General features: G+C 31.2%; 1 protein-coding gene across 1 annotated transcript; it reads right to left on the bottom strand.

Moving 5' to 3' along the window:
• Positions 1–292: 292 nt before the first annotated feature.
• Positions 293–19213, bottom strand: LOC137930239 (CKLF-like MARVEL transmembrane domain-containing protein 4). The gene is made up of 4 exons (XM_068773440.1): positions 18868–19213; positions 2786–2944; positions 1920–2021; positions 293–1292 (listed from the first exon to the last, which is right to left on the bottom strand). The coding sequence occupies exons 1-4, from the start codon at positions 19021–19023 to the stop codon at positions 1203–1205; spliced, it is 507 nt and encodes a 168-aa protein (XP_068629541.1). The 5' UTR covers positions 19024–19213; the 3' UTR covers positions 293–1202.
• Positions 19214–22742: the final 3529 nt, after the last annotated feature.

Below are 22742 nucleotides of genomic sequence, written 5' to 3'. Positions count from 1 at the left end.
AATTCATCAGACTGATACGTCCAGACCATAGTCCTTTGGATATGGAAGGTTTTGGAGCCTGAAATGTGTGCTAGATCTAATAAAAATTTGGAAAGCATGCCTGAAGAAGAGAGAAACGGTGACCAAAATAGACATCCACATGGGACGTGCTCCAATCTATGTGAAAGTATTTAAGGAGCGACTATGTAATTGTTAAAAATTAAAATTTATAATTAAACTACATTTTTAGTAAGAGGATATTTTTATACCAATTAATTCTTTTAATATTCATAATCTAAAGAAAAACTAAAAAAAATGTTATAGTATATTTTATTCACTTTTTACAAATTAGTTAAATTAACAATAAAACGTTTAATATCCTTGTAGCTTAGGTATCAGTTGACGTACATAAATGAAAAAAAGTATAAGAACATTTAAGATCGCATTTCTCCTAGCTCTATTTGGATTGTGTTGATGCAGAAATAATTGAAAGGTATGCACCGTAACCAGGTCTAAGCTTATGATACATTTTACATATAACAATTGCAATAAATTACTCCCCGATTATTATTCCTTCTTCAATAGGAATAAAAAAAAAATTATTTTTGTTATACAAGTATGCATATAGAAATATAACATTTTTTCCGTTAAGTAATTAAATAAAAAGAATATTCAATATATTATTTTTGTGAAACCTTATCAAGACTAGTTATCCTAAGAGAATATATTAAATATTATAACAACCTCATAACATAGTGTCAAACATTATGAATATAAAAATGTGCAAATTGTTAAATATGTCAAAAATTATCTATCCTTACATAGAGCTTCCGATTTCTGAATTTTAGATAAAAAGTCAGAGCTATGTTTTACTGAAAAAAACATAATGTCGACACATTCGTAATTAACACATTAATAAACAATAAATTATAAAATATGAACCGTAAAATAAACTCTCTATTTTCTAAACACAAGAAGGTACAAAATCTATGGCCTTATTAATAAACTAAAAGTTGCGCTCTTTATACTTATGCAAATGTGCCTTTAAATTTTAATATTGGTGAATACAATGTGAAAATACATATAAATGGAATACATGGATTAATAATCCCTTGTAGCTATTACCTCCACAAGGAGAGGCTGTTTGAGTTTTTAGTGAAAATATATTAAAAAATACAACAAAACATTGTTCGAAGTAGTTTTTGTGTAGGCTTGTGTAGCTTTCACGATGTTGCCGCCACGCTTGCTTTGTGCTCTTTGAACAACAGGTACGAACTGCCGGCATACGCGATGGTGTTGAAGATACCAAACACCTGTACAAAACAGATAGTGTTATTTATATAACATTGGTTACTATTCATTCAGTAATGTATTTATTCACATTCCAAACAAGTCATGAAAAAACTAAAATCCAGTAAATTTTTGAAATATTTAATTTTATCGGACTCAATTTTTTAAGTACATTACTAATGAGATTTTCGTCATCCATTTTGATTGTTTTTATGCATCCACAAACTGTTCATGATATTTTGAAAATTATTTACTACCAGACAAGCATTTTAGACTATTCATATATCATTAATATTTCACCAGAATAAGGTAGTTTTTGGAAATTGTTACATTAATTAACAACAAGTTCGAAATGTTAGCAAAGAGTATTGTAAACTCTTAAAAACAGACAGAATTATATAGTGAAATTTTGAAATACTTTATACTACATAATAAAATTTTCTCATATAACGGCCTCAAATTAGCTCTGATAATAACTCATGAACAAAGTTTAGTATCAGAAAATAGTAATTATGTAAACACTAGTTCAAAAGTTACTACTTCTCTTAGTTGGGCTATGGTCACTTTAGAGTTAGGAGCTAAAACTTTCACTTTATAATCAATAATTGAACAAATGTTACCAAAAAAAATATTTAATTGAATGTACTTACTGCAGCAGCAACATTACTCGCGTAATGACCAGTCACGGTCGTAAACATGACTATAAAAGCAATGAGATAGAAGAATGTCTCCAAGCTCGTGCTAATCAATTCCTGGAATAAAAAAATTAAACCTTCATATTGATTACATCATATATATATATTGAAGAAAATGATGTCATAGTCATTGTTTTGTTACGTGACTAACCCAAAATATAGTTTAATTAAATTGGTCGCCACTCCTCGTGTCGTTACTACAGAGATATTCCGTTTTATTAACATTGTCCTTACTCTCATGGGATTACATCTAGAACATATGTGTTAATTACCATTGACGTGTAATTTTATTACTACTAAATGTAAGTTTATGGCAAGTGAATGTTGTTATTCTAATTATATTTCGAAACTCCTCGGTAAGTAAACTAATAAGTTTGGAGATGCAACTTGTGAAGTATACTATCACAAAATAAATAATCAATAGAACCATTTAACAATCAACATCTTAGATCATTATATTGATTTTTGAAATCGGAATCTTTAAAGTTTTTTAATCCTTATAAGATATTTTAGGCAATTTGTTACTGTGAATTGTGACATATCTAGTCTATTACACTTCTTTACGAAAGTAAACAACAATAGAACAAAAATTTATTTCTCCAAATAGGCGCCTTCGAAAAGTAAAGACATTTATGTAATGTACATTTAAATAAGTATTTATACGTAGTACTATTCCTAATTTACTCCATATACCACTACCAGGTTCTAAATGTTAAATAATTTGTAAAAACGTATTAACATTTTCACCAAAACTAAAACTTATGATGTTAATCGCCATAGATTAATAAAAAAATATTTAAAGAAAATCTATAAATACTTACAGACAAAACCCAATTGATTGGAAGTTTCAATGCTTCTCTGATGCTTAGCAAGTAAACGAAACTCCACATGAGTGTGGTGATGAAAGACGTGACCGCAACGAACACGAACCAAGCGGACGCCCACGGGGAGCCCAATGCCATACACAAGATGCCTATGATCTGAAATAGAAAACGTCTTTTATAAACATCAAAACATTTAGAGAAGAAACATTTGCGAAATAAATATCCAATGATTCAATAATATTTATTTTCTGTTTACTTTAGTGATAAGACTTCTATTGCATTTTATTCTTAGTTATTATGTATTTCTTTTCTGACGTATTTAATAAATAAATTATTTTTATTACAAATATTTTTTTACTACTCTAAGCAGAAATTTTACTCATTAGGATAATAAATAAAAATTAAGACGTAAAGCAACGAAGAAATGTCTGGACGCTTATTTGATGACAAGTGACATCATATTAACAACAATTACAAAAAATCCTTCAGTACATGATCATATGTGTTTTACACTAATTAAATCGTCATCTGCTGAGACTTGTAATTTTAATAGTATATTTTAAGTTGAAAAACTTCAATGCGGGAGGCATTAATCTGACGTCGAGTCGTTAAAGTAAGTTTTGAAATTATTTTTAAAGTTATTTGTTTTTTTAACTAATCCCCTTTTAGCGTGCTGTATCGATTCGAACTTAGTAAGTTCGTACATAATTACGGATTACACGGTGATTGGCTATAAGTGTAATAACTTTAAAGCAGCGAATGTACAGCATATTTATCAGCCAAAGCTTTTACATCTATTTCAAATAATTCTGTGTAAAGTCTGAAATATTTTAAAATTCTTTATTTTGCTATTGGAATACGTCTGACCAATGACTTCTGCCAATATAATCTGCAGAAACTGATAATAAATAAATACGTTTTTTCTTACTGTATTGTCACTATGTTATTTTATTTGTTACTTCTGAAACCATTGATTTTTGAACAGGGTGTACGATACATTGATTGGCAGCAAATGAGCCATACATTCATTCTTTTAAAGCTTTGACACCTATTACGCATCACCTTGTACCCTCGTATTAATTCAAATATATAAGTTTTACTCCAGAAAATTGATAAACACACATTTATAGCACAATACATAAAATCATGTGTAACATCAATTGACTGCAGAGAAAATATCGTAAACCACCGTTTGTTAGTAATAAATACATACAGTTCCGAGAAGTAACGATTTCCTTCAATGTGCTTAAGAGCGACAGTTGGTGTAATCTAGCGGTATATCCCGGTACTAATGGAGCAACGGTGTTTGTATTACGTATATCTACAAGAAGTCCGCAGTGTAACTGGATATATAAAAATAATATTATATTGTCCACAAAAAGATAAAGACTATGTAGTAGAATCAACACACCAAAGATGTACGGAATGTAAGGAGACAGACACGATCCTAAAGATTTTAATATAATAGTGGTTTTTTGCTGTTTCACGCTGAGAAGGTAAGGAGTCGATTAAATAAAAATGATTTCTTGGTTGCATTGTTTTATATTTGCATTTCGAATGTTAACAAAAAATTGTTATGTCATTTTTGCCTTTATTACAAAATAACATTTATTGAAAAAATAAAAATTAGTTGTTATACTTTGATGTTCATATTATTTTACTGTTTAAAATATCTAACGGAGCTAGGTAAACGACGCTCTAGAGTCGTGGAACCGAAGCTCCCCTCCCGGGCCACCGCTCGCCACGAGCGAACCGGTTTTCATATCGCCAACGGCACAGCCGGAACGACCTAGCTGTCGCAATACCAATAGGCAGGTGTTATTTGAAGAAATTCCAACCTACAACAGGCAATTCTTCACTATTGCAGAATATGGAATCAATACTCAATTTCCTCTATTACATATATGTAACTATATTCGCTGGATGCACACCGTTTCCTACCGGACCTTTTGTAAATATATGTAAACTGTGTCCAACTATGGACATCTTACTGCGTATATGAGGATGATAGTGAACGTTATTCTATAAACTTGCCGGAATTTTTTGAAATATGGAATTGAATAAAATGTAAAATGGATACATTTAACAACACACTTATTCTTACTAAACTCTCTACGTAGACTTCTGTTATATAAACTTAAAATTTAATTATATAATATTTTTATATTGGTTTTGTAAATGACATACACAAAACAAACAAATAAAACGCAGAGAGGAGATCGCTTATTACTGCAACGGTGAATGTATTAGTAGATACCTAACACATAAGCATCGGGGTCAAAAATATATGTCACGAGAGACGCGCACAATCGGTGAAAGTGCGTGGTCGCACGACCGACGCCCGTGCACCGCCGTGCAAACGTATGGGACGCGGCCAGCATAACGAAACCTTTATCAATGAGTCCACAGACCGTCCACGCTTTTACATGAAAAAGTCGCGCTCTAAATAACGTAAAGTTGCCGGATTTCCGATTCGATAGCAGGCGACATGTGTCCCGCAGACACATATGTCGAATATTTAAACCAAGTTGTCCTGATCATTGATTGTCGTCAAAGCATTATTATTTAGACATTTAATATTAACTATTAAATAATAAATGACTTTAGAATACTAGAACGATAACTATTTGATTCTATACACTTATTTCTTCTACACGATACACTAGATTTTGGTAGCTAAAGAAGTGCATCAGAAAATTATAAAATTACTGATGTACAGCTGAGATCGAATAATAAATCAGTCGCACTTTTGCACACGGCAGATGTTAATTTGACGTAACATCATAACGTTGTGCAGGCTTGATGTTTACACTGACACAAACTATTTGATTACTTATAATATAATTTCAACGAAATTAATTTGTATCTCAGTTTTTTCTTTCCTTTTTTTATGAAAATATTCTCAAAAATATTACATGTTATGGATAACTATAAACAACCAAGTATGATCACAGAGTAAAAAGGCCTAAACTCGACAAAGAAATTAAAAAATCTAATTAAATTGAGTAATTATCACTAACAACTATGTTAACAACTTCTTGAGTACATACATAAATATATACAACCTACTGAGCGTACATTCTGCATAGCTGTGACTTGCTTGCGTTCACGTGGCCTTGAGTAAAGTAATTGTTTTAACAATAGAGGCTAATCCGTTTGCTTGTCATACGATCGGCGCTAGTTCGTGCAGGTAAATACGACGTATAACGTCTTATTCTCACTTCAAAAACTTAATTCAAAGTTTCATTCAATCTTATTCATTCTTTAAAATCGCGCACCACAAAACACAGACGATAACAATAACAAATAACATTAATTACGAATTAAGTAATTCTGTCTATTATTAGTCCTCAACGTCTTTCAGTATGCATGTCCATTCTTGCACAAAAATCTCCCTCATTAATTTCCAACTGCCGACTTATACAGTCCTCTCAATCAATGAGGCTTATAGCAAAAAACCATGCCGAAATTCATCACTAGTAATACACAGACTATTTTAAGGTACCGAGGGACATTGGACAAGATGTTTCGTAATTACCAGCATTAATAAAGAAATATTTGAAATAAGTTTGTAACAATATGTTCTAAATTTCTTGGCAACTCGTAAATTCCATATATATTCATATTTCAAACTAAATGCAAATGAATATAATGATCTAATCTATTTTTATTGACTCAGTTAACCAATATATTCAATATACAATAACTTTAATATGCAGTAGAAAGATAGTAAATTTTTGTGATTTTCAAATGCCTAAATTTTAACAGAAAGTTTGGTGAAAGTTTAATATATTCCATTGGCGTATTTTATTTTATCGTAAAGCGTACATATTAATAAGGAGTGCATTAGTACATGCATTTAAAGAAAATATTTATACTTTCACATATGATGAAAGTGTAAGGCCAGTAACCAAGTACATTTAATATGGCGTAGCCAACGCGTTCTTATGAAGTACGTACGTAAGTATACGTGTACACTGCTATGAATTCCAAAGGAAAGTAAATTCTAAAGGGATCATAAATTTAGCCAAAAATGTTGTTGATAAACTCTGTATAACGAATGTTGCATTTCAGAAATTAGTACGTCATGTGTTAATCAAGTGAAACAATCTGAAAATATTTAAGTAAACATAAAAATACATAACCTAGAATGGTCTATACCAGTGTTTTCCAATGTGCGGTATTATTAAGGGGGTCAATTCGAAAATGGTTTCGACTCGAGTTTAACACTATCGTTCCGGGGTTTAAAAGTTTTGCAAAAGCAAATTGTTAAATATTGCAATAAATAATTAAATAAGGTAATAAATTATTATAGAAAAATCTTTATTACAATTATTTAGGTTTTGTATTTCAGGTTATCTTTACCTGTTTGGAATTTTATGTTAAATATGCTGTTTCCTTAACAAGTTTCTAGCGAGTTCCTCCTTAAACCTGTCATTTAAGTTTTTTAATTAAATAATATTAATATTAAAATTTATGTACTTGACATAAGATTTTTAGTGGGGCATGGCACCGTTAAGGTTGGGAATTACTGGTGTACAATAAACAGATGCATAACTATAGTAAGCGCGTAAAAACAATAAGGAAAGAACGAAACCCTTCTGTGGAATTATCATTTATGCGGCAAGATGTCAACGAGGAAGCCTATGTCCTCTATGAAAAATATGTAGGTATCATTTTCAATTATTGCAGTATTATTATCTCAGGGTTAAACATAGCAGTATTAGGAATACCAAAACCAAAAACTCATTAACTCTAATACACTGAATGAATTTGTATATACCGAAAATATAAACTAGTCAAACAGAATGATAGGCACAGCAACATCTGTCTTAGTCATTTATTAATAATCACAATTTATTGCAACATCGTCTTTAAAAACTAAACGTGTCGGACACGTAATTGATGACGTTCTTATATATTTTTTATTTTCATTTGTTCTACGCGTCTATTAACTAGATTAATTTTACCACAACTGTTTTCCCAGTCTGTACGCTGTAAATCTTTCCCTGAAACTAATCTGTTTTGCCAGTATTTTTTCATATGTCGAAACAAATTTGAATAAAAGAGAGCATATTATTTTAACATTATCTCTTTATAAATGTGTAATAATAAATATCTTTAGTTTATTATAACAACGACTGTGTTTACTTTTATGTTATCAATAAAACATACTTTGAGACAAACTTAAAAGTAAAACATCTTGTTTGTCCCGTGAAATTATAAGGTATTAAAAACATTTACCCCTCGATACTATATATCATACTACTTATTTTGTTATGTTAATATTTAGTATGAATATTAACATGTCAAAATAAGTAGTAAATGAAAATAGTACAAATCCTTCGTTACGTCTTTATAACTAGCCATCGCTAATATTTTTCACCTCAACCTTCGCAACATAAAAGAACCGATGACATTGAAACATGTTTTATTGCTTTATTATTAATTCTCTATCGATCAAGTTAAAATCAATAGCTATAACTTCATAGGTTTGCGTTGTCCATATTATCATGTTATTGTGTATAGAGTTCTAAATATTAAAAGAAACTATTAAAAAATTTAAAAACAGACCATCTAAAACCATAATGTTGGGTGGTTACCCAGCGTGAAACCAACGTAAGCTGCGCCTAGTTTCACTCGCCCATGACTATTACGTACATATACATAAGTCCATTTACCGGTTTTTCATAATGCGCAGAAAGAAAGTCACGCTTCACTCTGTTGAGTCTACAACGGATATTTTGGAGAGTAAAAACCGTTCATTGTTTATGAAAATGAATACATTTTTATTGCCACTAACTCTGTATTTATGCATTTCAATGAATGTAAAATTCGTATGAAGGAAATAGTGTTTTCTTTATCCAACAGCACAATTATAATTTCGTAAAATATAACACTGCTATTTAAAACTTAAAGATCTCGATAATTTTACTTACAATCCATTTCAAACCAAGCCAAACATTTTTATAGTGAGTAAAAAAAAGTATTTTTCTCGCATTCGGTATCGAAATTTGAAACACTTTCTTTTTTGTTCTCGATATAAGTTGAGATGGTGTAAGCTTAGGAAATATTTACAACTTCAAAAGATTGTATTGTGTAAACCGATTACATGAAATAGTTTTTTTATTTCATAAAAGAACGCAGTCGTGTGAAAAATACTTTCCTAATATTGGTAAGTCTCTTTTACTACATGCACTACATTTTTGCTACACATCTCACATATTTAGTTTCATTTAAAACTATAAGTTATACGCAGATGAAAATTAATGTCGTGTAGTTAAGTGTCATTAACACAGAGAATTAACTCCACTTTTAATAAGATAAGTAGCTCAATGAAGCCTGTTTGAGTGGTGTTGCAAGTCAAGGATCAGAGGTCGCCCTCGAATCTTGCCAATGACGCGGTCCAGGACGTTCGAGTTCCTATGCTTCATCTAATTAACTTACGACATACGTCAAAGAAAAAAGTTGAAAGAATATTAACTTTCTAGATTTCACGTTGGAATAAAATGAATATAACCTAAAAAAGTTTGAGTTGTGTGTGACTTGTTGATATGTTTTACTTATTATGTCGATTTCCTTTTCACAATACATCGATCATTTTTATATAATGTTTGTTATAAGTGCGAGGTCTTATTATTCGCTTTTATTATTCTTGTGACCTGTTTTCTCGATCAAGCGTCACGAAACTAGCAAATCGGAGAACAAGAGAGGAGCGTCATCCCAAAATAACCGACTGTTTTTGAAGCGGCGAGTAAATTTGAACGGTAATAAACGCGAATAAAAAGGCATGACATAGTCTTACTAATATCTGTTTTCAAGAATAATAAATTGCTGATTTTGCATTTAATTGCGTCAACAGAATTATTAGCTACCGCACAAATAATTTCCTAAGATGTCTTTTAATAACTACACATCTTTCAAATTCATTCGTAATTTATAAACATTTAACTTAAATTTATTTCCCGCCATAGATTTAATATAACAGTATTGAACATATAATGATTAACTTCTTAACTTAAAAAAATAAACAGTATTTATAGTTAAGTGTTGACACTAAATGAATCAAGCGACTGGCCTTAAAGATTTTGTCTTTAATTTAAAAAAAAATAAAAATTAATAGTCGATTAAAATTTCATCAAACGTAACGTCACATACGTTTATTTAAAAAACTACTTTATTCTATACCAAATACATATAGTGGCAGCAGTGGCGCTAAATGCCAGACAAACGTAAGAGATTCTTTTCATTGCCTCCTCGCTAATAAATAACCTTGGATGAGTGTGCTATAGATCCTGTGATATTTATACAGTAAAGTTATAGATATTGTGTTAAGAAAAATTATGTCTGTATTTCATTTAGGCGTTATTTTTGTCACAAATTTAAGGACTTCTTTATGTGCATTGTTTAAATTTATGTCATATGTTTTAGCTCATAATACTCTTACTTTTAATACTACTCTTTATATTTAAAATTATTTAAGCTTGTTTAACAATTACATTTTGAAGTTGTTCGCGGTTTAGTATGCAATTTTAGTGATCATGTTTTTAATCGGTATTACTGGAAGAATTTTGTAAAAATTACATAATATGTAGTAGAAATTTACGTTTACATTAATTCTTAAACGTATATAGTGTAAGTGTGTGCGTTTTTCTCCATTTCATTTATATGTGTATTTGCACAAACATATTATAAAGTTATTCATGAAGGTATTTTTGATCCACAGTAGATCAGAAAAAGAGTTGATGTGTACACTACTGCGTCAAAAGTTTTTACATTTATCACAATACTTATATGAACACATACTCGGCTATTCGCGTGTTCTCAACTGCCCAATTGTGTCGCAAATACGAAACACAATACACGACGTAAAGATTTCGACACCGAGTTTTGTTTTCGTAATAACTGTGTGAAGTATGAATAACTCACCAACAGCCTGCAAATAACGAAACTGAGGCATTGCACATTGCTTATCAGAAAATTATAGATATTAACTGCATGCACACTTATATTAAATGTATACATATTTTAAGTGATGTAGAATTTGAGTACAAGACTATTGTATACCGATTAATTCGATAAATTACTGAAAAAAAAATATGACTTTATGTAAATATAATAAAAAGTAAAATAAAAATCGCAGTATGTACTTTCAATCAGTAAAAATATTTTATTATCAATTAAATAACTTCATGTTTAATTGATAAAATTATACTTTTTCAGTGTTAACCAATCTCCCTGTAAATAAACCTTAATAATGTTTGTACCAAGTTATAATTTAGAAATTGACCAAGAGGTATTTTGATAGTGATTATACATATGGATTTTTACCTATTGGATTATTATGAATATAGTTTACTAAAATCCATACTATTTAATTAGAAATAAATAATTCAAGAAATAATTATTTTCTATAATTAACCCTTAATATAAGTCGTTACTTATATTCTTTTACATTATTATCTATTTCATTATCATTAGGACGTTTCCTACGAGTCGTCGTTTCAGACCACAGGCACCCACTGCAAGGGATAGGCCTCCCCCAAAATATCTACGGGGGTTATACCACAATCGAAACGCTTGGCAGGTAAGTTTACGATCACAGTGTGGAGTTATGGTACGCAGAGGATGCTGCTGTGTGAAATATATAAGATTGTATCCCCGGAATCGAATCCGCAATCTACGATCGCAAATCTCAGTCCTTTACCGCTGGGCTAATAGTGCTTGCTATTCAAAATAAAAACGTCAATCGCTTAAAGAAACTCTTGTTACTTACATTTTAACCTGTTATTATATTATCTAGAGAGTAGGTCAAACAAACTCGAAATAATAGAAATAAGAACACAAAATAGTACTATCACATTACGTAAAGATAATTTTAGAATCGAAATAGAAATGTGAATCGCGATTAATACAATTATCAGATTAACCGAACAGAACATGTACTCAGAATGTTGTTTGGATATCGAGCAAGTGAAATGATGGGGAAACGACAGGCTGTCACACCGGCGTAGCGCGGTCCGGCGAGTCAAGTTGGCCACCGAGACCTTAGCCGGATCGATGCCTCCTCGCCTCGACTACTTTCATTTCAACACCAGCTTTCACCCAGCGTCGCTCTCAAATAAAAGCTACGTATGTTAAATTTTAAATACTCATTAGTGACGTCAGTCACGGTAGCGAAGTACCGATGAGTAGTTTAATAAAATTTACTCAGTAAAAACAAAATACTTAGAAGTGTTAAATGTGGATACATATAAACAAATTATTCATGTATCAAAATATTTTATTATTAGAAATTGATATACTTTTATATTTCGAGTGGCAACGTCTAGCAGTAAGAATTAATACGACTTCCTTTATATTATACACTTAGGCTACAAATGTTATTTATAAATAGTTTAGAGTACTGATAACAGCAAAAACAATTGTATTATCGCAAAAGATATTTACGGATTATAAAATATCAATATTTAAACATACTTACTTCTAAGAATACATAAATTTTATGTTAATTAAATAAATATAATTTAATGCAATCAAAACGATAAAACTGAGCCGATGTTTCGCAAAGACCTGTGCTTGTTTTGATCGAGTCAACCAAGTTTGGATAATTAAAGTAAACTTACATTTAAGAGATAGAGGGAAAGTTAAAAGTGAAAGTAAATTGATTATAACGAGCAAAGAAGATTAATGACATCAATAACAAAGCATAGTGAAACTGATGCTCCGTGAAATTTTAATCTTTTAAAATATTATTTTTCTTAATAATAAATAAAACACTATCTTCAGATGACAGATATTCAATTTATTTTGGGATATATTATGTAGACGTCTGTTACATTTTATTTAATTACTTTAAGAGTCAATGTAACTTTAAGAGTAATATACAAAGTGTGTTCAGAATTTGCAAAATCATAATATCACATTCTACATCCTGCGAGTTTTATTAAAAATGTTATACTATTTATAATAAAATGCTTAACCTCAACTTTATGTTGATGAAAAAAAATATATAATTCATTTTTATTTGACCATAAATAATCTTTTCCAGCCGTATATTTGCGCAAGTACCTCCCTCAGTTGTTATCTTGATCTTTCGTTAGAGTCGAACTAAAACAATCGTCGCCGCAACACGCTACATGAGCACGTACACCGGTCTGCAATAACTGTTCAACCGGTAACTTAGATAAATACACTCACTGAAAACAATTATGGGAACTGCTGCAATTTGAAACCTTTGTGATACGGCACTTGCCTATCAAGCAAGAATAAATATTTTAATACGTATCATTGTAACTATAACATATTCGTATCTGAAAACAATTTTGTAATCTCAGCGTTATTGTGCAGCAAAAATTTTGCAACAATCTTCGAATTTTTTAAGTACATTTTGGATAATTTTATTAACAAGATACGAACCCATTTACATTTATTTAATTTTCATGATACTACCTGTTCAACTACGCGATAAATCTCTATATCTTTACTGTAAAAAATAGAAAATCATTAACAGAATATAATAAAACAAAATGACTGAGAACCATAACTAAAACATTCAGTTCTTTTCATGTGTGTTATTTAAGACGTTTATTTATATTTTTGCAGATGAAGAAAGAAAAGAAACATTTGGTGAAGTTCAAACTTATAAATATTTCTGTAACATATTTCGTACTATAAATTTGGATATGAATTGATATTTTATTTACCGTCGTATTGAAAACACGTAATAAATTCATCATGAAACAAAAAATCATTTTAAATTTGCATTACCTTTTACATAATTGACGTTTCGGTTATGGGCACAAAAATGAACTAGAAATTTACAATTACTGCAATTTAGCTTTTTCTCTACATTCAAAAAAAAGTAAGCAAATGTTGGGCAAAAAGCATTATACCACAAAATTAGCTATTCTAGGAAATTACAAAATGTATATGCATATAAATTGTTTGGGGGAGGCCTATGTCTTGCTAAGTATAAACGACGATGATAACGGTATACATGTGGGAGTGTTTAGTTTTAAGAGATGCATTTAAAAAAATCTAATGACGTCTTGTAAATTTTGACAGATGGCGGTTGTTGTGTGATTAGGAGAAGGGCTTTTAAGAAGCTGTTTTAATTAAAGTTTTAGAAGTAAATTCGAGTGTTTTCCCATTGAGCATCTCACAAAATTATGGAGGCTCGTCTGGGATTAAATCAGTCAATATTGTATGGAGCTACTAACATTAGAGAATTTCAAAAGAACCTAGATCTGTATACGGAAATTAAAAGAAAGACTCCAGCTAAAGTCGCAAAAGTTCACAAGCCCCCGCCTACACATATTACGGCTAAATGATAGAAGACAGTACATAAAAAAGATGCTATAATTGTGGTGAGACAGATCATCAATCACCTAAGGTGGTGCAGTTCAAGGGAATCGAGTGTTTTTGATGCAACCATTTTGAACATAAATGGAACGAATGTCATAATGAAAGGAAAAAGGTAAAGATCCAAAAAAAATAATGTCGTAACTTGCATAGCCCTAGTAGACACTGGTAGTGATGTCAATCTAATCAGCGTATCCCAATTTAATATGATAAACGGTCACCGATCACATAACAAACTTGATACGATACTTCTGTCTCACGGGAATAGCTGAAAATATGTTTATACCAAAGTTTCCTTCACAGCAAAAATTCAGTTAGATGATTGTTTAATAATACTACTATCTACGTTGTGGCTCACGATGCAATACCTGTCAACATAATACTTGATAATCCAATATTAAATGATGTTGAGATCAGTATTTAATCCGAAGGGATCACTGCAACGAACATATTATACCTGACGAGGACGTACACAGAAAATGAGTAAGGCGATGACGATGAAAGACTTGAACATAAAATTGAAACTATGGTAGAACGCTACACCTCATAAGACACTAAAAAGGTTTCAAATATTGAACTTAAGTTGATACTTACCGAAGAAACTCTTCTAGCCACCTCTGGAGCTTGAAGTCTTGAATGAACAGATAAAAGAATGGCTAGCACAAGGAATTGATCAACTCAGCAAATCAGATTTCACAAGAAAAATAGTTCTGGCGAAGAAGAAGTTTGACAGTTATCGACTTTGTATTGATTACCGACGACTAAACTAAAACCTTGTACAAGAATTATTAGAAAAGAAATGAGTTATCAGAACAAAATTATTAGAAAAAAAACACAAACATTTCGGTGAAGCTAAAACGAAAGAACGTATTAATAGAGAATACAGCATAAAGAATCTGAAAGGAAAAATTAATTCTGTTGGAGATAACTGTGTGGAGTGTATACTAATTTCTCACAAAAAAAGTCAGAAAGGGTAGATAAAGGAATCACACTGCCTGCTATGTATCACATAGATCTCCAAGGAGCATTATCTTCTATAAACAAAAATTATTAGTAGATTTTGACAATTGTAGATGTTTTCACAGAGTTTACTTGAGTTTACCGTACGAAGAGGCTGTCAAGTGAAGAAGGTTTTATAAGCTACGGATTTAACAACAGACATCTGGTTTCCTGAAAGGATTATAAGTAATCGCAATGCTTTATTAACATCAAACATTTTTAAGTACCGCGCATCCAAGAATATAACATATCACATATACATCATAAGAACGGGTCAGCCACGAAGAAAGGGTGGAATGGATCCATCAAACAATATTAAGCATCTTAAGCAATTTGAGTGCCGACGATTCGACTAAATGGTATCGAAGAGTTATTGCAGTACAAAGATGCCTCAATAACATATACCGGAGAAGTGATGGAATGACACCATTTGAACTCCTTCTTGGAACTACAATGAGGGATTACAACGCTGATATAACAAGAGTGGTAAGAGAAGAAAAATTTTAATTTATAAAAAGAGGAGAGAAGAGTTGAGACAAGAAGCGACGAAGAGTATTCAAAGGATACAAGATGAGAATAAAAAAAATTCTAATATGAAACGTAAGAAGGCCGAAGAATATGAAGTAGGGGACTTGTCGCTTTTAAAAGAACACAATTCGTCCAGGACTACAAAGTACATGCAAAATGCCTCGGTCAGTATGAAGTAACAAGGAATAAGAGAAATCGATCCAGAGAGATCGTTACGATTTGAAGATAAATGTTTTGGGTCTACAACGATGACAGCTGGGACAGACGAATAATAGGTTGACCGTGACCGTGAGTGTTTAGTTTTCGCAGCAACATTTTGATATAAATGTATATAAATGTATTTGGTGTTTAATATCGACTTTTCAAAATATCGACGGAGCTAATGTCATGTTCATTATAATGGCATAGTATGTTGTACACATTATACGTGATTGTCAAGATTCCTTGAAAGTGTGACGTAAGACAACGCCCTTGGTTATGCATGTCTACAGTAACCATATAAATAATACGTTCCTATATTTGCTTATTCACTGATATTAATAGCAGTATAATTATTAAATTATAATGATGGAAGGTATTTTAGTGCCTCTTAATTTAGGCCGATAAATGGTTTCACTATATCTACACACGTGTGTATTTAACCACTTAACAAGACATATTATTGACTCATATTTACGTAGGTGACTTGTGTAGGTAGTTATAGATTTAAAGCAGTGAATTCGTTAAAACTTCCTTTTTAAATAATTGTATTTAGAATATCATATACTAATAATATTGAAAAACAGAGTTTGCCGTGTTCAACCTCTTACTCGCATACATCTTAAAGGTTGATGAGATGTTTTATTTTTTTTTTCTTTATATTTAATATCATTCTTTAAGAATCATGAAAAATTTTATAAACCCTGGTCTTTAAAAAACTAGCGTAAATTCTTACGTACGAGTTTGACCTTTCATGAATCACCGATCAATACACATTTTGTAATACAGATATAATAAACGCTAAGAACGCTCAGTTTTTTTGCACGACTGGTGTAAACGGCTTTCTTGAATATTTCTAGGAATTAAACATTCCTTAAAGGTGCCTTTCTAGAGCGCACTAGCTGCTGTAATTTAAAGTAAAACATTTAATTAAGCACTTTGCACAAAAGCTTTATATAGTTGTAATAACTATATTTATCTACTTTGAAAAATAAATATTATTGACGTATAGATCGGTTTTTATTGCGTATAAAACAAAGTGAGTACAAACACGAGTAAAATATAAACATTAACAAGTTCATTTAGTAAAAACCTCATTCAAAAAATTAAATGTTGCATTTGCCTACATCATCTTGAGTCATAAGATGCTATAATTCCTTAGTCATGTAATTTGGTAGAAATACTGCCTGGCAGAATAGGACGTTAGCGATTTTTTTCTGTTAGCAGAAAACATGTCACAAATAATATTGCTTGTAAAATTGAGATAATTTTAAGCATTTAAAATCATAAGCTCGGGAAAAAAACACTCGTAACAATTTACGGCGTAATTAATACGTATGTTATCTTTGTACATGAATAATTAATAATATATTTAAAGGTTAATACACTTTAAATTTCGTATCTTTCTTCAAGTTCAAAAATATTACAAAATCATAATACATTTATTCTCTAAACTTAAAAATGATACTCAAATCACTTCTCAGAGTATCCGCTGAACGAGGCATAAATCAACTTTGAGTTAACAGGGAAAAAATTGAAATGTTAATAAAAACTTAATCTAATTAAGTATCAAGTGATGATGTAATGCGAAATAAAAATACATTTCATGTTGTTAAAATAAAATTCATTTACACCTTTATATTTTGACAATGTTCGATGTTTTTTTTTCTTTATTGATTAAATATACCTATAGTAGTGTAATCAGAATAATCTACTCGGAGTTATCTCGTGTCAAACACATCCAAGGTCGTGGGGTCTTTTTTTGAATTTTCAGTGAATCACTTGTCAGCTTGTACTGCACTTGAAGGTCGACATGTTTACTTCTCTAATAAAAAATCTAGGCATTATCTTTAAATGCATTTTTTATAATTAATCTGTTCATGTGTTCTCCCGGTAGCTTCCAAAATAAACTTGAATGGAGCTTTAAATGCACATAATTTTATTTCATCAACCGATAATAATTTAAAATAATAGATAGTTACTGACTCTGTATCTAAAGGTGTAAATATAAATAAAATTATGTTGTCATTGCCGAAAGATTATATCAGCATATGAGCCTAGTGGGCGACATAAACACCCAACACAATCTCGCAACCACTTCCAAGTATAACAACTGCTACCTATACATAGCATTTGTTATTGTATGCTGGTATTTTAATATCTTTTTAATGGATTAAATACTTAATGTACTAATACTTAAATGAAGTGTGATTGTGTGATGGTGATTACGGCTTTCGTTGCATTCTCAACTAACCTATACATATTAGTATTTAGTAATAACCGAAATTTACTATCATTATATGTCTTAAGTGAAATTTAATAGAGAATAATTAATTTAAAAAAATTAGTCATCGCACTTACGTCACCAAAACTATTCTATTCTTGCAGTTAAAAAAGATATTTCCTTGAAGCTACCGCCATTTTTAAACTTAGCTGTATTTTGAAAATGGTCAAAATATACTCTTATTCTAGATGGTATGATGAATTTAAAGTCAAGGAAGTTAAGATACACGAAGGCTCTCTGGATTATCCATGATTATAGCTTAGCTTTTGTTAACCATCTCTACATCTACATTTACCTACTGACCTCCATGGCATCGAAAAGCTTTCTCGGCAATAATGACAGCACATAACGACCTCAATAACTCGGAACAAGAGTACACGGTGGTATAGTCACCTTGTGCTTATACTGCATAAATTAACAATACGCTCCTTTAAAACATGTGCATTTAAAGTAATAATAGCGACTTTAATGTTGTTGAATGAAATAATATTTATTATTAAATATTAGACCGGAATCTAGTTGCATCACTGTTCTATAATATCATTTGAGCAATAACATATACAATAAATTGGTTATTTCATCTATCAATATTTTTTTATTATTTTACTGTCGAGAATATTAAAATTATTTAAAATCTAATTTAAATACTAAAGTAACATTAATAAGCTCCTATAACAAATTAAATAATTTTTAAAACAATTCTTACCAATTGAATGATCTTTAACAATCCTGGTGGCGTTTTAAAGTAATCTATATTAATTTTGATCCAATCTAGAGGTCCACCTTGCTGCTGCTGCGGAGGTGCCTGTTGCGGGGAAGGCTTGTTGGGGTCCACGGTCACAACTGTCTCAGGAGCCATCATCCTCTTAATGTATTTCGTCAACGAAGAAATAAACGGTAATTCCTAGTATTAACAACAGAACACTGTCACTCGAAACTTAGTGCACTAACGACCCGTAACACATTTTTGTCCGACAGTGAGCGTCGTACCGTTCGAGCGACGAGCGACTAACGAGTGGCCTGGCGCGGAATGAGAATGGAAGCCGGGGCCGACTCCGTCGCAACATAAACGTACGCCAGTTGACGACGCCCGGTGACGGAATTTTATTTTAGACGTAACGTTCAAGACACTGAAGCGACGGTTAAAACAAAGTAAATTCTCATTAATAGTAACGAAATTTTAATTTCAATTATAGCATTTAATTAAACGTGAACGTCTTTACGAACGTCTAATTATAGTTTCGGCTTTTGATGTAAGGAAGGTTCGTTTTTTTGGATTTTGTCTTCTCAAACGTTGTATGAAGTATACATTCACATCACAGAGAATCTGCACGGCGTAAAGCTTGAAGGAGATAATGTTTGTTATAATAAGCGAAAAATCAATTTATAACATCAATATAATATCAAAATGTTCTCTTTAACAAGTAATTTACCATCGACTATCATTTTAATATATTTTTCACTATTCTCGTTTTTTTTTGGTACGACCGTAAGGCAATCTTTCTTAATAAATAATTGTAAACTAGTAAAACTGATTGTGATAAGGATATCTATGTGAGAAACTGAAGAAAAAATGCGTTTCTAAAGACATACGGCAATGAAATGTAGTCTCTGAATGAATAAATCCGTAGATGAACGAAAATACATGGCCTAGCGGATTGGCAAGTTTAAGTGGCAATGGACAAGCCGTATAGCGCGCTGAACAGATGGCCGCTGAAACTCGTAGGTTTAAATAACGGCTACGGATTAACGATCTCAGCGTAAGATGTCCCCTTAAAAAAAGAAAAACTACCTTATTAAGGTCGCCGAAAGACGCTGGATGCAGGGCGCTTTCAACCAGCCCAATTTGAAATATATAAGGGAGGCCTATCTCCAACAGCGTGTCCGCTGGATATAGGATGTCTCCTATGACTGAAGAAATGATATAAAAAGACAGGGAAAAATATATTAAAAATAATCGTTATTCTAAATAATAACATAAATACAATTTATGTTTTCAACTTAAATAAATATGTTATATTCGCCAAACATTTTTAATAGAAGCTTTATACGGTAGAATAGAAATAGGAATACAATTTTTTATAGAGTATGTTTTCTTCTGTCGGATTGCACACACTGTTCAAAACGTAGCCTTGGATTCTTCGCCCCACGCTGTAATGAACTTTGTTCAATTGAGCAAATTTCTCGATTAATATTTACTTTTAAATTTACAAGACTTCGAGGGTTGTTATTTATTATAAACTCTCTCTTTGAGTTATCTCTTTAAAATATCCATTGGAGTTAATTTGGATGACTACACACCATCGGTGGCCACAGGATATTCCCCAGTTTTCCCCCAAAAACTGATTATCAGTTTATAATATCCTGAAAAGCTGCCAAAAGCAAATTCATCGAAACTGAACGTGTCTGCAGTCGCACCATCCTGTTGGAATCACGTATGAGATTACGATCGATGAGCTCGGACGTTTAACAAAAGAAACCCATAATCAGGTGTCGCTAATTGTCCCTATTAACATTCCGTCTTGAGCGTTTTCAAAAATGGTGTAATTATCCCATTCGTGGATAAAGCACATCAATCTGCTACACTGGAGCAATGCAATAGTTTTTGATATTTCAGCCGTGGGTTTCGGATCTTGGAGACAAGTAACAACAGTTTAGCTTGTTGTCATGACTGTTTAAATGAAAGTAATCCGCGATACACCAAAAGTTGGTATTTACAGTGCGAAATTCTCTAAATCTTAAGAATTTTTTTGCGCGAAACAGTCACTTTTTCAACTAGTTCTTGAACAATTTCAATTTTATGCAAATGTTATATGTACAATGAAAGTGGTGGATGTTCGCGTCGGCTGCTCGTTCCGTGTCTGAAAAGAATGCCTGAAAATCTTTTTTTTATTTTAATTCGCCGACTCACATCCAAATCTGTTGATTGTTGGTATACCATTAATAAAGCAAAACTATTTTATTTAAACGTTACACGGTCCAGTGACCGATAAATTCTCGTATTACCGGACGACAGGCAAACCTGTGTCCTGGCAGTCATCAATGGCATGGCATCAATTCCGCGGATTTTATAAATTCTAATAACCCACCGTAATAAAAAAAAAATAGACCATTAAATCTTAAACTCTTGACGCATTCAGACGCTTAACATCAAACGGGCAACATTTTGTTCGTATATACGTTTGATAATAATTATATCCGCAAAAAATACAACGTAGTTATTAAAAACTATCACTATTGATTAGTTTGAAATTTGGTGTAAACGCTTCAAGCTTTAGAACTTTTGACTGGTTCATCAAAATTAATCACACAGCTACAGCACAGGTATAAATTAAATTATTTAAAATAAAATTTATGAAAATGTCTTGAGCTGTTTCAATTAAATTATTAGATATCTCCCTAATAGGCGGCACACTTAATAATCCGATATACTTCATATTGTTACGAGAAATGTTTATTATATTAGACTATCTTTGACAATAAGTTGAAAACCATTTAAACAGAATTTATCTTTATTGTCGATTAAAGTAAAAAAACCTTAGAGTAACAGTAAGATTTATATTTTCGTTCATAAAACCTTGGCATTAATTTTTTACATTTTACTATTAGTTTAATACCTAATCTAAAAGTAATATGATATAAGAATATTTTTTTATTTAAATTACAGTAAGTGAATTTTACTATGCCATAATGTCATAGAATATTTTTAATCGTGATGCTTTTACCGTCACTTTGCCTTCCTGTATAGGTATAAATCAATTACCATGTGTTGCCAAGCGCAGAACTTAAAAATGGCTACACTGGTTAGGTTAAAACTTTTTTCATATTTTCTTTAAAGCAACAAAGTAACAATAAGATATTCAATAAGGTATTGTAACTCATTACTAAATCTGGAAACAGTAACTACTCTAATGTTTGGCTCCATGACAGTACCTATCTTAACTACTTCTTACAATCAAATGAAAGTAACTAATGTTAAAAGTTGTTAAATCTGAAAATTAAGTATTAAGACCTTTTTCGGCCTAGGAATACATGTCTCTGTAAACATAGAAACAAGTAGTTGTTTGAACTCAAACACATTCACAGTACCATCAATAGATACCACCCAGCTTAGAAAATTCGTGTTCTCGTTTTTATAAAAAGCATTCGGAATTAAACATTCATAGTTTATTTTAAAGTGAGTAATTTAAGCTTATTTTGGTGTATATGTTTCATTTACAACTAATTACTGTATATTTAAAGAATAATGCTTTGTACAATTTAAAATTGTCAGATAAAAGTAATTGCATAACAATTGGTTGTTAGTGACTACCGATGGCTGCCTTCACAATTGTTTTTTATCATGTACCGACAGCCATGGCTTATTTACATTAATATTTAGAGGTATGTGTGAAATAAAATAGTAAATTTATATACTGATCTTGCTAAACTGCACCATATACTATTTTAGGTAAACCATCAATGCAGGACAAAGAATATAATACTCTCAATTTTTCACCTACATGTTGGAGAAACCCCCCAAGTTTTAAAAATTCTACCTGGCTTCTTATGTAATATCAAGCCTGTTACACACGAGAAATA

This window comes from Battus philenor, unplaced genomic scaffold (genome assembly GCF_028537555.1).
Source record: "Battus philenor isolate CCGP_79_NKW_IND1 unplaced genomic scaffold, ilBatPhil1.0.hap1 SCAF_6, whole genome shotgun sequence".
NCBI lineage: Eukaryota > Metazoa > Arthropoda > Insecta > Lepidoptera > Papilionidae > Battus > Battus philenor.
The sequence above is the reverse complement of the archived record's forward strand: the minus strand, read 5'-3'. Positions and strand labels throughout refer to the sequence as shown.

Coding starts and splice junctions, on each gene's coding strand:
- LOC137930239 (XM_068773440.1), bottom strand. CDS start 19,023: ATGATGGCTCCTGAGACAGTTGTGACCGTGGACCCCAACAAGCCTTCC. Junction 2,022..2,785: donor CAATCAATTGGGTTTTGTCT/GTAAGTATTTAT, acceptor TTTTTATTCCAG/GAATTGATTAGCACGAGCTT. Junction 1,293..1,919: donor CGAGTAATGTTGCTGCTGCA/GTAAGTACATTC, acceptor TGTTTTGTACAG/GTGTTTGGTATCTTCAACAC.